At 36.8% G+C, this 14,544-nt stretch overlaps 1 protein-coding gene across 1 annotated transcript in view; it reads right to left on the bottom strand.

Annotated features, from left to right (window-relative positions):
• Gfrl (Glial cell line-derived neurotrophic family receptor-like) overlaps positions 1 to 14,544 on the bottom strand; it is a 74,029-nt gene that overhangs the window by 8,911 nt on the left and 50,574 nt on the right. The window contains 8 exon segments of the mRNA XM_068299393.1: positions 628 to 857; positions 940 to 1,145; positions 4,415 to 4,547; positions 4,550 to 4,605; positions 4,732 to 4,916; positions 5,077 to 5,132; positions 8,437 to 8,790; positions 14,181 to 14,287. Coding sequence (XP_068155494.1) covers positions 628 to 857; positions 940 to 1,145; positions 4,415 to 4,547; positions 4,550 to 4,605; positions 4,732 to 4,916; positions 5,077 to 5,132; positions 8,437 to 8,790; positions 14,181 to 14,287 — 1,327 coding nt within the window.

The following is a 14,544-nucleotide window of genomic DNA, read 5'->3' as shown; positions in this document are numbered from 1 at the left end:
TTTTTATTCGTGGTTTTTCAATTTTGTTGCACAGTTTTTATTTATTTATTTATTTGCATTTTTGTGTGGTTTTTGCGGTTCATTGTTGCAATCGTTGCCAGTTTGTTTTTATTGTTGTTGTTGTAACATGCAAGCGGAGAAGATGTTAAAGAGACTGAGTGTGATTGTGGATATTTTTGTATATTGGGTTTAATCTTTTTGCTGGAGCAGGTCAGGAATTGATTGCTTTGTCGGTTGGCTAGAACCCAGACGATGAGGTCAGGATATAAGCTTTGGACTCTCGGACTCGAACCAATGTTGGGGCATATTGTGTGTTGCTTGCGACTTGATTGAGTGCTGATTGGAAAAACGACAGACCGCTAGACAGACGAACGACCGAACGAACAAATGTATGAAAGAGCGGACAGACCAGAATAGATGGATGGATGAATGTATAGCTGGATGGACAAATAGTTGGCCAGGTAACCCTGTTCTTGATGCCTGCTAAGAGCAAATGGCTGAGAAACGGTAGGAGAAACGTTGAGTGACCACAGTGGAGCAATTAGGATATCCCTTTGCTTCGCTTTGCTTTGCGTTGCTCTGCTTTCCTTTGCTTTACTTTACTCGTCACCCATGCCATCTACTTACCGCATTGAAATCCTTGAATATATGCGTTGCTGGCTTCCTTTGGCTTTGCTTTGGCTGTAGGCTTGTTGTCGTGGTTGTTGTTGTTGGCGGTGGCGGTGGCGGTGGAGGCGGCGGGGCTCGTGTTGTGGTAGTGGTTGTTGTTGTCGTCGTGGTTGTCGTCGTTGTTGTAGTCGTGGTAAGAAAACCCAACTCGGCTAATCGCTTCATATGAAAATCCTTTTGTGCTTCAACTGCAAATGGCAAAGTGTAAATAATATGTATAGCATATTAAGTTCAGTGCATATTTCAACATAAAATTCTTAGAATTCTTACCAACACACGGATTCATCCATAGTAAACGACGCCAGCCAACACATTGGTAGAGATGCTGGGGATCGGTGCCTTGGCAGGCACAGGTAGTCCGCAGCATTGTTCCCAGTATGCCAATCATGGCTGTGCGACAGCCGCTGGGACGTCCGGCACATTTTTTGGTCACACTATCCACGGCGCAGGCCTGCTCGTAATACTCCAGCTTGAGTCTGTCCAAAGATGCAAGATAATATAGAGAGAAAGGGAGAGAGAGAGAGAGAGATAATGATGAGCATTGTCATAAGGCCAAAGCAAGCTACTTTTGGACTCCCTAGCTCCCAACACCGAGCTACACAGCTAGCCCATCATTTGTTTGTCCTTCATGCTGGCTCTTTAGCCTGCGTGTGTTTGTTATGCGCCAGTTAACTGCAGTTGTCCTTGTTGCATATCCTGTTCTATGTGTGTCCTCCTGAGAATGAGTGCCCCCGTTACCTGCAGTGCAGTGGCATTACATTTTCAACTATAAAACCCCCACTCACCCACCTCCTCTCTATCGCTTTGTCTCTCATGCTTGCTTCTCTCTGTGCTAGTCTTTCGTCTGAGATTGATGTCGTTCAATTTATGCTGGAATTACTCCTGGCATTCAACTGCATTTCATGGTCTTGACAATGCTTCTACCACCGCATAACTGTTACAAAATTTACGACTTTCAGTTTATGATATCAACAATGGCAACCTGACAATCTGCCATGCCACAATCTGTGTGAATATTCTGTCAGACCACGACTAATTAACCCGAGTAACTAAGTCAATGACATTCCAATCAGTTGAATGAATGTAAGCAATGTTCTGCATTTACTTCAACATCCAAAGATTACTTTGAAATCGTTTGTTTTGTTATTGTTTTCTAGTTGTGTGGGATATATAAAACAAAGTTTCTGACTAACGATTCCAGTTATTAGTTTGCTCACAATCAGATGATTACTGAATCAATTTATTGTATTTCGAATTGTTTAAATTGTTTTAATTTTAATCGAGAACTTTCCAAGAACAATTACACGTCTGTCTGATTCTAACTGTTCACACTCACAAACACTCAAAATAAAAAATATGCAAGTCCACGAGTATAGCGCTTTTTTTTGGCTATTTAATATTTAAAGTGGTATTATTATTTTCAAATAATACAAACTCAAGGCAAAAACCCTTAAACTGGTTTAAATAATTATAATTTTTCTGATACGACATTTCCACGATCCATATAAAACTCTTTTTTCTTGTCATTGAAAATGAAGACGACCGATAACAGAACTGGGCAAGACGCTCCCGCACACTGATGCACCCCCCTCAGTTGACATTTCTTTTATAGTTTCATGTCAATGAGCGGGAGAAACTGCACTCTCAATGACTTGTCACACTCTTCCACTCACACAATAGCTAGAAGAGGCCACCTGCATATGTGGGAGAGTGGGAGTTAATTTTTGGCGCTTTCTGATCGTGAGAGCAATTATGTGTGTGTATGAGTGAACTGCTTGCTGCTGTCGCTGCGCTTATAAAAAAAGAGTGCATGCGTGAGAGCAATTATGTGTGTGTGTATGAGTGAGCTGCTTGCTGCTGTCGTTGCGCTTATAAAAGAAGCTGCAACCGAGGGGAGCGAATCAGTGTGCGGGGCTGTCTTGCCCCGTTCGAGTGTCTGCTTTCTGGATTTTGGGTGGCGTAACGAGTAAATTTAAACTGATCGTGGAAATATTGGGTGAGTGAAGTGTTTGAATTCCTTATGCCGTACTCCCTTTCAAATTAGTTATTAAAAAATGTAACTGTAATTATTTTCTAATCAAATCGATGACTGCCTTTAATAATATTTATCAAATCAAATTTTTTTTTATAAATTTTTTTTTTTTATTGTTGTTTAATTATTTTCTAGTCAAATCAATGCCTTTTTTTTGATTTACTCTTTTTTTTAGATCTTTTTTTGAAGCTTCATTGGACTGTTAATCAGTTCTTGAATATCAAGTATGAGTTTATTTTGTGGCAACTAATAGAACACACAAAGGTGGAAAACGAATTCCTTCTTCTTCTTTTGGGAAACATTGTCGATGGTATTGTGACTTATGCAACTTGGCAGCATCATTCGTTTCTGCTCGTTTCACTTCAATGGATTCATCTAGCACCTCTGCTATGTCGGAAAGCAGCCAAACAAATGTGTGTTATGTTCTGGATCAACACGCTCCGCCGCCCCTCTCCCTACGAAACACATTGAGGCACGTGTTCGCGCACAACACTGCGTATACGTAATCAGTCAACATGAGGCACTCGAAAAGTGTACGAGAGAGACAGAGCTTCCACGTTGCATTCAACTTCTTGGCGCTAGAGCCAACCATTCGTTTTGCCTCAGCCTTCGCCTCGTGCTTGCCTACAAAATGAGCGTCATTAGTCCAATTTAGTTGTTTACCAAAGCAAGTGCGATTCACTTAAAAGGCAATTAATTTCGCAGCCGCAGTTCTCACATACACACACCCAAAGCTCACACATTCACCCACACATAACTCCAACCACGTACTTTGCGGTCGTTCAGCCGTAACATGACAACAAACATGACCCGAACCCTTCTGCTCGATCCCAACGCCCACATAGCCCACGTATGTATGTATGTATATAAACAAATATGTGTATGTGTATGTGTTTGTATGTGTGTGTTTGTAACTGAATGCATCTTTTGCATGAGAGGCTTGTGGGTTGCATCGTATTTATAACTTAACTTTGTGTTTGAAACATTCGCGTGGTCTGGGCCAGAATAACGAGATGGGTTTGGGATAAAGTTTGCCTGTCAACTTGAGTACCAAAGTCTGCTTAACTAGTGTCTCTGGTTTAATGAAGAGCCACCCAGAGTGAGAGTAATTTTATGCCCGGCTTGTTTACTTCATGCTACTCCATGGCAGCATTTTAGCGCAACGTTGTCGTTGTTGTTGTTGTCGTTGCTGTGTTGCCGTTGTCAATTTAACGAGTTTTAGTCAAAGTGCTATCAAAGTTGCGGCTGACTTTGCCGTGGCTAAACGTTTCTAATTCAATCTTCACACGCGAAATTCAATTGCCGTTTAATTGGATTGCTAGTCGAAAATAACTAAAGCACACAAAACCGAAAAGGTTAACTTTTCATCTTTCCTTTTGCAGCAATTCATTGCGTTACGCATATTTCCGTTTCCGCATAGCAGTTAGTTCTGTTAACAATAGTTATTAAATGTCAAGCTTTGTTTTTTTTTTTTTTTTTTTGATACCGCCCTTAACTATAGTTTACAAGAGCATATAAGGTCTGCTTTGAGTCAAGTAACAAAGGACTGAAGAATTTGATATTTGGTTTTATTCTCTAGGAAAAACCTGACAACATTCATAGTTCTTCCCTATTTGCTTACAGGGTATCAAGAAATCGAAACAGCGACATAAAAAGTAAATAATCCGTTTTTGTTTTATTTTTTTGCTGTAAATTATGGAGCCTGGTACCCACCTGCAATCGCGATCCTCTTTACAACTGTCGGCAACGACATGGCACGCCGGTGGCGGATGGTAGTAAATGCCATTGGAGCTGGCCGGATTATTGTTATCGGGCGGCCTCTGTGCACATACGGGATGCAGTTTTCCTGGGCAATCATGCACATATCGTGACGATTGCCGTTTTGCTGCATATTGTTGGTTTTTCTGACCAGGGCGAGACAATCAGAATTTGTGGTTTTGGTTGGTTTGGTTTGGTATGGTATGGCATGGTTTCAGTTTGGGTTTTTGGGCTCGTTTGGGGCGGCTTACTCCTACTGACTGGCCACTTACTTGCATAGACAAAAGGCAATGTCCAGATTCAGGTCCTCGTGTGGTCCTTTGTAAAAGGCTTGCAGCGATGACATGCAGGCGTTGCGATTGCAACGATGCAGCTCGCAATGCATCAACATTGGCTGCAGGGACGTTGAGCAGGACGGATCTTCTCGGCAAGTGTCCAATGCTGTATGACAGGTACTCTGTGGAGTAATAAGTAAAAAGCAAAAGCAAATTGTATGCTGTACTTTGGCAACGACCAACCGAAAAAAGGAGATTGCTAAAAGCTGATGGAATGAAATGGAAGGCCATAACAGGCCAGACCAGGTGTTATGGGATGGAATGGAAGTGTTGGGCACTTACCTGAAAGTGTTGCTTGATTATTTCCGTTGAGAGGTCAACTTCGACGTCCTGACCGCCTGCAGAAAATGTCCAAAAACGTGACCAAGTGTGTGGCATTAGATTTTCAGAATGATGAATTTCCCCCCATTCCATGAATGAAGAGTAGTCCAAAAGTTGTTGTAGTTTGTAGTTGGCAGTAATCATCATGATGATTGTAGAAAAATTGATTCGAAATTGTTCATTAGTTTTTGAATTGATGCATTGATTTACATTTACATTTACAATACTATTCAAAAGCAATTGCTAACTTTGCCTAATTCCCAAGTTCCAATTTTGACCACTTCCTCCATTTGGCCTACTTCCCTCTGCCCGCACCATACCTAAAGCTGGACACAAATCTGGTTGTTTGAATGTAAAATGTTAATTATGGCCATCGGTCAGTATTTAACATTAGATGAAACTAATTAAAATTTGACAAAAACAAACAACATTTGTTTTCTCACAATTGTCACAATTGGCTTTCATGTATGTTTTTTTGTCACTTTGCTTTCTCTCTCTCTCTCTCTCCCTCTCGCTCTTAATTAATTTCATTTTAATTTATTATATTATTTTTCTTATTGATTGTTGTTTTAAATATGGCATAAACACAAAACAATTTATACATTCATAGAGCCAGATAGATGGATAAAGAGTGAGAGAGAGATGATAGTAATGTTTTAACTGAATGCCGTATCAAAACACTAATTATGATTATGACGCGCTGAGGGCCAATTGAACATACAACTCAATTACCAGTTGAAAATAATTTAAACTCAACAATTCCATTGAAATATTGAATGTTTTGGTCTAGTTAAGGTATTCGTTGGGGCCGGGTGGAGCAGCAGGCCCAGAGGGAGCCAATGGGAGTCATTGGATTGGGTTTGGTCGGTTAGCTGACCGACATATATCGATTTAATTTTAATTAACCAACTTTTTGTTCGCCATTGAATTTCAATTGGATTCATTCATATACATATATGTATATGTATATGCATATATGCAGACTCTGCCTCAATCCACGCACATCAAATTATTTGGAATAATTTCAAATGAAAGAACACAAAATGTAAAACGGAAAATGTAATTAACAAAAAATCAAGAGCAAATATTCCACAATATCATTGAAACAATTATTGTTATTATTTTCATTTTTTTACTGCCTACAACTTGAGCGGGGAGGGGGGGTTAGATATAAATTGGTCGGGGGCACGTTTGGATATTTATTTGAGCGGAGCGGTGGAGGTGGAAAAAAGAGGTATTATTAATACTTTCAACTTGAACTTTTTGGTTTTTTCTGGAGGTCAGCAGCGGGGTTAAATAAGGGTCTGGCAAAACAGAACTATGTATTATTAATATAATTATTATTATTATTATTATTTGTTACTAATTAAAGTTAGTTTTAATTAATATTCAATAATATTGTATTGGTTTGACATGAAAAGTTCTACAACCTACGGATAAAAATGTTTTTCTGTTATGTTTCTTGTCCGCATAAAGCGGCAGCGGGTTTACTAACAATTTCTGATGTCGTAGTGTGTGTGTGTGTTTGGGAGTGTGCACAGTACATAAGTTTCTATGTATGTATTAATGACATGAATGTTTGGCAAGTGTCTCGTTACATATTTCATGAATTTTACGAGTCACTAAATGTAATTAAATCGTTTTCCTTTTCCTGTACTTTGTGTTGTCTGTTCGTTTTTTGGGTTTTTTCTTTTTTTTTTTTTTGCTTAAATTAAGTCCAAAAATCTGTCAATGCAAATGAGTAAAATGTTGAACAAGCAGATAATTCAATTTTCAATGAAAAGATATAAGCTAAACCCAAATTCGAGCTTCTGAAAGGCAAACAAAATGTATAAAAGGAACCAAAAAAAAAAAAAAGCTTTTTGATACAATGTTGGATAGGGAGGGATCGCGGGGTGTTAGGGTAGTTTGTTGGGGTAGGGCGACATTTCTGTTCAGTTCGCCAAACATAAAAATGTGTTCAGGTTGGTTTGGTTACGAAACACAGTTCTGAAGTCTTTGAAGTACGGGTTTTGTTCAATGTGAATGCGATTTTGGATGAATTTTCGTAGTGAGTAGAATGTTTGAGTTATCAATTTGAATAAATGGTACAAAAAATGTTCTTTGCATTGATTAAAATTGAACGTTGAATTCAAAATATGATGTTAATATTTATGTATATGTATGTATATATCTTTTGTTTTTGAAAACGCTTTGTTGTAGTATTTAGTTGTTGTTGTTGTATTTGGTTTTTGGGTTTCTTTGGGTTTTCGGTTCAAAAAACGGGTGCTTGGAAAAAAATTTGAAAAAAGTGTGCTTGAATTGGAATGTAACAAAATTTAATTGTTTATTCACTTTGAGAAAATTTGTTGATTTTTTTTTTTTTTTTTTTTTAGTTTTGAGCATAAAAATTAAATGAATTTTGTTTTTAGTTTTTTTGGCTTTTTTGTTTTTTTGGTATTAATCGTTTGGCTCAGGTAAATAATTATTTAGAGTAGACAGAACTGGATATGGTTTAAGGTATTAACAATTTGTATACAGATTTTGTTTTAAACAAAATTCTTAGTAAAAATATATTAAACGTAAATTTTATTTGTTTTTTTTTTTTGTCATAATGAATAAAAGTCGGAAAACTTTTTAAAAACAAGTGGCAAGCTACGTACAAAATAATACAAAACGAACGACGAAAAAAAAAAATACAAAGAGTTTTGTTGACAAATTTGTCGTATAAGTATGTATATATAAATGTTTTAGTTGTTTGCTGTACTTGTTGTAATTGTTAATTAAATATTTATATATATATATGTATTTTTGTATATATTAAAAGTTGAGTAAATGCCAAAAAGAAATTATGCACAAAGCCAACGAGGCAGCTCAATGAGCTCCATTATCCTTTCTTTTGGTTTTTGTTTTTGTTTAATTTTATGGTTCGCCTTTAACACAAAAATGAAAAGTAGAACAATAAAATTGCTAAACTGTTGAAAACATTTTACCTGCAACATGGGGGCGGGGGTAAGGTAAAGAGTGTATTTGTTGTTGTTGTAGTTAAAGGAGACGACACAAAACGCGCGCAAATAAAAAAAAAAGGAATACGATAAAATTAATAAAAAAAAAAAGAATTAATTACATTGTAAAAATTTACAAAATGTTGTGATCTGCCGCAAAAATAAAAAGGCTAATCGAACGAGCGAACCTGGTTGAATATTTGAATTATTTGTTGCTTCTGCTGATTATTTATTACGTTATAACAGTTTTTTTTTTTTGCTGTTTTCTGGTTCTTTGGTTGTTTTTTTATTCGCTTATTTATGGAATACGTTCATGCTAATACACGAGTACACATACTTTGATAGTAGACACCGGCATTTCCGTTTCCGTTGGCATGGTTATTGCCGCCATAGCCATAGGCCGTATCAATGATATCGAACGGCTCATTTCCGGCTGCCGCTGCAGCTGCAGCCGCTGCCATATGTCGCTGATGGAATCCGCTTATATTGAACGGATAGCTGAGTACGCCATTCGATGCCGAACTGGGATAATTATAGGTGCTGCCTGCTGAACTTGAGCCGGACCCCGATCCAGAGACGGAGCCGTAACCATAACCAGGACCGCCCAATGCAATCAATGGCGTATCAATTAACGCCAAATTATCATCGAAGATTCTCTGATGCAACTTCTCGTCCATGCCCAAAATTCTTACTGCAATTTAGGAAGGGGTAGCAAGAATAAAGAGAAGGGGGGTAGAGTGGTTGTAGTTGTTGTTGTTGAATTGTTGTTCATGCTGTAGCTATTCAGAGTGGCTTGTATGTAGAACATATTTTGTTGCTAGTCTTATCATTATTATGTTTATTGTTATTATTATTATTTCAATAGGTTGTAGTTGCTGTTGTTGTTGTTGCGTTTCCAAATCAACTGTTAAACCAATTTTTCTTTTCAATTGCCTTTGATTATCTTTCAATAGATTTTTTCATGTTAAAGTTGTTCTTCTTGTTGTAGTTTACACACAAACAAACAAAATTAAATAAAAACACAAATAAATAGTTTGAAAGTAAATGATATTATGTATGTTTCATAGAAATTTACTTGGCATACGGTCTGAAAGAATTTTTCTTGCTTCATTTTAAGAAATAAAATATATATATCGAACAACATGTAAAATCAAATTAAGAATGTTTGAAAAATTTACGTAACAAGTTACCAGGTGCGAATAATTTGTGTGCAAAAGTATTAAATATTAATATGCATATTAAGCAGGTGCAGTGCATGTGTTTAGAGGTGATTCATCTAACCATTCAGTTAAATGAAAAGAATAGTAAATAATTTAAAATCAAAAGCAAAACATCTCTTAAGTTTAATCTCAGCAGTTTTATAAAGCGCTTTAAGGCTTAAATTGGCTAAAACATTTGGCTAAAGTTAAGGATTTTAAATTTTACTTCTTAAATTTTCGTTTCATTAAGTTTCATTTTAATTAAGTTAATTCACGGTAACGTAAAACAGCTAAAAATTAAAGCAACTTAATACACAGAGAAGAGCATTTTAAGAGGCTTTTGGCCAAATTTCTTTACCCGCCTAGGTTAAAAACTTGGTTAAACAATTTTGTGAAAAATTCGTTGGAGTTTTTCTTTTGAGCAATTTTTAAATACTATTAAATTGTTAGCAGTCGCACAGAATCGTTTCTTGCCACTTTTCGATTACCTCTGTGTTTGTTGTTGCTATCAATAAACACAAACCAAACAGAGACATTCGTTTGGGACGAATGGATGATGGTAAGGATGGTGAGTGGGTGGTTGGTTGGTTGGCTGCGTCTGTCAAATGTCATGCGCTGATAGAGCGAGCAAATGGCAAAACGATTTGACGACAGCAAGTCGAAGAACGTTTCAGGAACACAGAAGGAGACAACATTTGCTTATCTCGCCAAGAGCACGCCAAAAGTGCGCTTCATTTGAGGTGACTGGCAAAGCTGGCAAAAGGATATGGGATATGGCTCCCTCAGACACAACGGTTAGGCGGTCAACTGCTGGCGCTAAATGGCTGGGATTTGCCATGAGACGTGAGGGCGTCTGTCTTTATGTATCTCGTTTTGTTTGTATGCGTGTGTGTGCGATTTGTATTTATGTTTGTGAGCAAATATTTGCACAGCAAACAAGCAAAGCAAAGACGTTGGAAGTTTGTTGTCTCTTCTGTTCGGGGGGTAACAAAGACTCGGAGAATCAGTTGTGGAATGGAACGGGAATGGGATTAGCGATGTTTTGTTAACAGTTATCGCACTTGTAAGCTGTTCTTGTCGTTGAGTGGATTCTGTGCTGTCATGGCATATGCCATCTAATTGTTGCTTATGCGCAATCTTTGTATTTTAATACTGGACCATTTTATGGCCACTGCAATTCCTGATATTACCCTTAAATGGATGGCGGAAATGGATGGAATCGTGTGGAAAATAGCATTAAAGGAAATTTATTCTACTGTCTGGCCACATTAATTGTAATTTCATGACCAGACACCGAAAATGGCGAGCGTGGAAATTTAAACAAACTCATAAAGAAACTGAAATAAATTTCACAAGGTGCAATAATTTCAAAATTACATTGCACTGGTGCAATAGTGAGAGAGTGTGAGTGTGTATGTGTGTTCCTGAGCGAGTGAATGTGTGTGTGTGTGTGTGTGTATATGCAGCTGGGACTGCCTGGGAATCGGGTTACGACAACCATATCAAATAGCCCAAGCGCCCATTGTGGTTTTCATGCCCTAATTGGGAAGCATGTAAACAGATGCAATACAATACACGCACACACACACACACACACACACTCAGACATGTGAAGAGAAGGAGGTGTGACATGCATAGTTAGGGAGTTTGTTGCATCAACAACGCTGCCTGCAACTTCAAAGTGGATTGTATAATATTATGGAAATATTTATTACACGCAAACACCCGACAAACTATCTATGGCTATCATGTATGCATATATACAAGACAAGTGTGTGTGTGAGTGAGTGAGTGTGTGTGTGATACATAAATGTATACATACATATGCATGAAACCAGGCGTGTATACATACATATATGGGCAATGGAAACGGCGTGTTCGCGCATTGCTGACAAATCGCTTTATTTGCTTTTTAGTTGTGCTTAATTAAATTTTCAAATTGAACGCTTAGATTAATTTTTATGCACCATATACACATGCCAAACCAAAGAATGAAGACAGTGGCGTGCGCTTTTAGCAAGAAGTAAAGGGGTTTTCTACAATTATTAACCATGATGTATAAATCAGACAAATTCAATTAAACCTATTGTACCTGCTAAAATATTTAAAATTTTTTCAGATTTTGACTTGCTAATCAAGGATTATAGAAATTTCCCTTAGAATACTTGGCTTGCTAGAATTCTAGTAACTAATAAACCACAATTTCAGAAGCATTTGCTAATAAGTCAACAAATAAGATGGCTTTCAATTGGTTAAAATCTTCTTAAAATGTTCCTTTATTGAAATTTGAAAAGCATTTGTTGACAACAAACAAAATAGATTCAAGGGACTATGGTTAAAAAAGATTGTTCAAAGTTATAGCTTTTATTAATAAGAGCTTCAGATGCTCTGAACTAATGCCACCTTTTGGAAAGTTAGAATTAGTAGTTCTAAATTTGTAGATTTAGTGAAAACCCCTATTAACTGTGCGCACTTGATGATTTATATTTTAGTTGGTTTTCGCTCTAATACAATGGCACTGACATCTGCCGAAATATCAAACCCTCTAGGTCATTGAAAATGTTTATGCTCTGAGTTTTGAGAAATCCAATCAGTAATAAAAACAGATATGTATATATGAAAAATTGTTGATACCCACCGAAAATGGGGGATGGAGAGAGCTTTTACTTATGTATGTATATGTAACTATTTATATTGTTTCGCAAAGCCTAAAGCTGATTACATAGTATAATATATTGTCATAATTTTAAATGGTTGCTATTTGCCATTGTCCTTGATGTTGTTAATTTACTGCCCTACTACAAAAAACAAAAAAAATGGAACTAAATAAGTCAAGTGTAAACAAATGGGTCGATATCGATGTGTGTGAGTGTGTGTGGTGTGATGCGTGTGACATGCATAAATATTTCGCTAATATTTACAACAACTGCAATGGCAGTCCCACAGCTGTGCGAAATTTGATTGAACTGCAACAACAATAGAATGGCATCTGCTGCCGGACGACACAAAGGCAGGTCATAAAATTTATAACTTTTGGCCAAAAGCAGATTGCCAAGCTATGCATTTTACCAACAACAATAACAAAGCGTATATCGACGATGCTGATGATGTTAACGATGATGATAATGATGATGATGCTCATGTCATTGAAGGGCAAGCGAATTTGTGGCAATAAATAATAACAAAAAAAAAAAAAATGTACAAAACGCATGACAATCAAAAGGCCAAACAATCGAGATCGAGTGTCGGTTAGCAGCAAACAAAACGAGATGCCAGATGAGACTTTTGGACCATTAACTTTCCAAGCATTGCAGTGGATATGTATGTACATAAGAGTATGTGGATTTCAGTGTTGGTAAAAAAGCTGCATATCCCGAATGTGTTTATATGTCTGTATGTAAAATCGAAATTTATTATAATATATTTTAGAATGCCAACAAAACGAAAAAGCCAGTTAGATGCGAATTGTGCTGCATTTTGTTTGTTTGTTGAATGAAGTGAATGGAGGGGAACTCGGCATTTCCATGGAATGGTCGGGCTAGGAGGAGTGTCTAAAGCAAAATGCTTATTTATGGGTCTTGTGTGCATTCCATTGGAGAGTGCAAGTGTCTGTGTCAGTGTGTGCTTGTGTGTGTTTGTGTGTGTGTGTGTGCATTAGTTTAACTGCAAGTGATTGCCATGGCAGATAGCTAATGCCATGAAACGAGCTGCAAACAACAAAGTAGACAACAATAGCGTTACAGCATGTTGGTTACCCTGGCCGCCATTTGCTGCTTCATTTTGTTTGCTTTACGCTGCGCTCGCTCCTCTTGGCTTGTGTTTGTCTAATATACTTGATCCATACAAGGAGGGTGCAAGGAGGTGATGCATGTGCATTGTGTCTAAGTGTGTGTGTGTCTTTTGGTGCAGTGCTGCAATGTGCCCTTAAATTCATCTACCTCGTTTGATACTTACTCACGCAAGTTGTTTAATTTATGGCCTGACCCCTTCTTTCATTGCTCATAACAATGCATAAATAATTGGCGATTGTGAGTGTGTGCTCTGTACTAATAATCACAGTCACATATCTATCTTTATATCTTGCTGCTAGGGAATTTGTTGTTTTGCCAGCAACTGATTTAAATGACTAAGTCATAAAACTACTATTCATACTCTCTTTGATTTCAATGAAGCAAGTTGGTGCTTAATTTTACAATTTTATCTGCTTTTTGTTCGCATTTCATGATGTAGTAAAATTTTTAAATCAATATTTATGAAACACAACGGAAATATATGATTTTAATTCTTTCAATTTCCATTATGTATGTATCTAATAAATAAAGGTCTGAAATTTGCCTTATATCTACTTTTTAGAGTAAAACATTATTTCAAATGCTAAGGTATAACAACTATTCATGTAAGTGGATGACAAATTTTGTATATTTCTTATACAAGAATATCAGTTTAATAAAATGTAGCTAACGAACTCGAATAACGAACTATCTTTAATCCGAATCCTTCTTTTTAAACAAGAAGATGACACACTAAAAAAACCAAAAATTTAAGATAAAACTTATGAATATAGTTTAAATATTCGAATTGATTTTTAATGTTGAGTAAACTTCCCAATAAGAATTCAAGCAATCCCATTCTAATAATATCAGACAAATTAAGGCTTATCAGAAAGGCTGATTAAAAACACAGTGAAACAATAAAATTAACTTTCTGACGGATAAAAGAAGGCATTGATTGTCATCTAAGATAATATGACAAATATATACAATATGCATAAATGTTTGACTTAATAAAGATCGCACCAGTTTGTTCAGCCTGTCTTAACCGGATAAATTCAGGCATTCAATTCGATTTAAAACAAGTGATAAGCAGTTGAGGAATCACTTACCTCTTTCGTCCATGTCCATGGTGGGTCCTGTATAGGTGCGGTGGGTTATATCGCTGCCGGTGATCAAATCACCGAGTAATGTGCTTTTGTGCGTTTTAGTGCCAGTGCTAAATAAATTTTCCAATACAATATTAAGTGCATATTACGATTGAGTGCATATGTGAAAAAGAGAAACAGAGAGTGCAGATAATTAGATTAATAAACACACACTCATACACACACAATTACTGTATGTGTGTGTTTGTGTTTGTAAGTGCAAGTGCATTGTTTGTTTGCATAAGATACGTTTTGTAAATTACATAACTTTTGTTTATTCAAAAGGAGGAAATGGCTTAAAGTTGGCCCTAATCGGCTTAAGGCATTA

Source organism: Drosophila tropicalis, unplaced genomic scaffold, assembly GCF_018151085.1.
Source record: "Drosophila tropicalis isolate 14030-0801.00 unplaced genomic scaffold, ASM1815108v1 contig_878, whole genome shotgun sequence".
NCBI lineage: Eukaryota > Metazoa > Arthropoda > Insecta > Diptera > Drosophilidae > Drosophila > Drosophila tropicalis.
The sequence above is the reverse complement of the archived record's forward strand: the minus strand, read 5'-3'. Positions and strand labels throughout refer to the sequence as shown.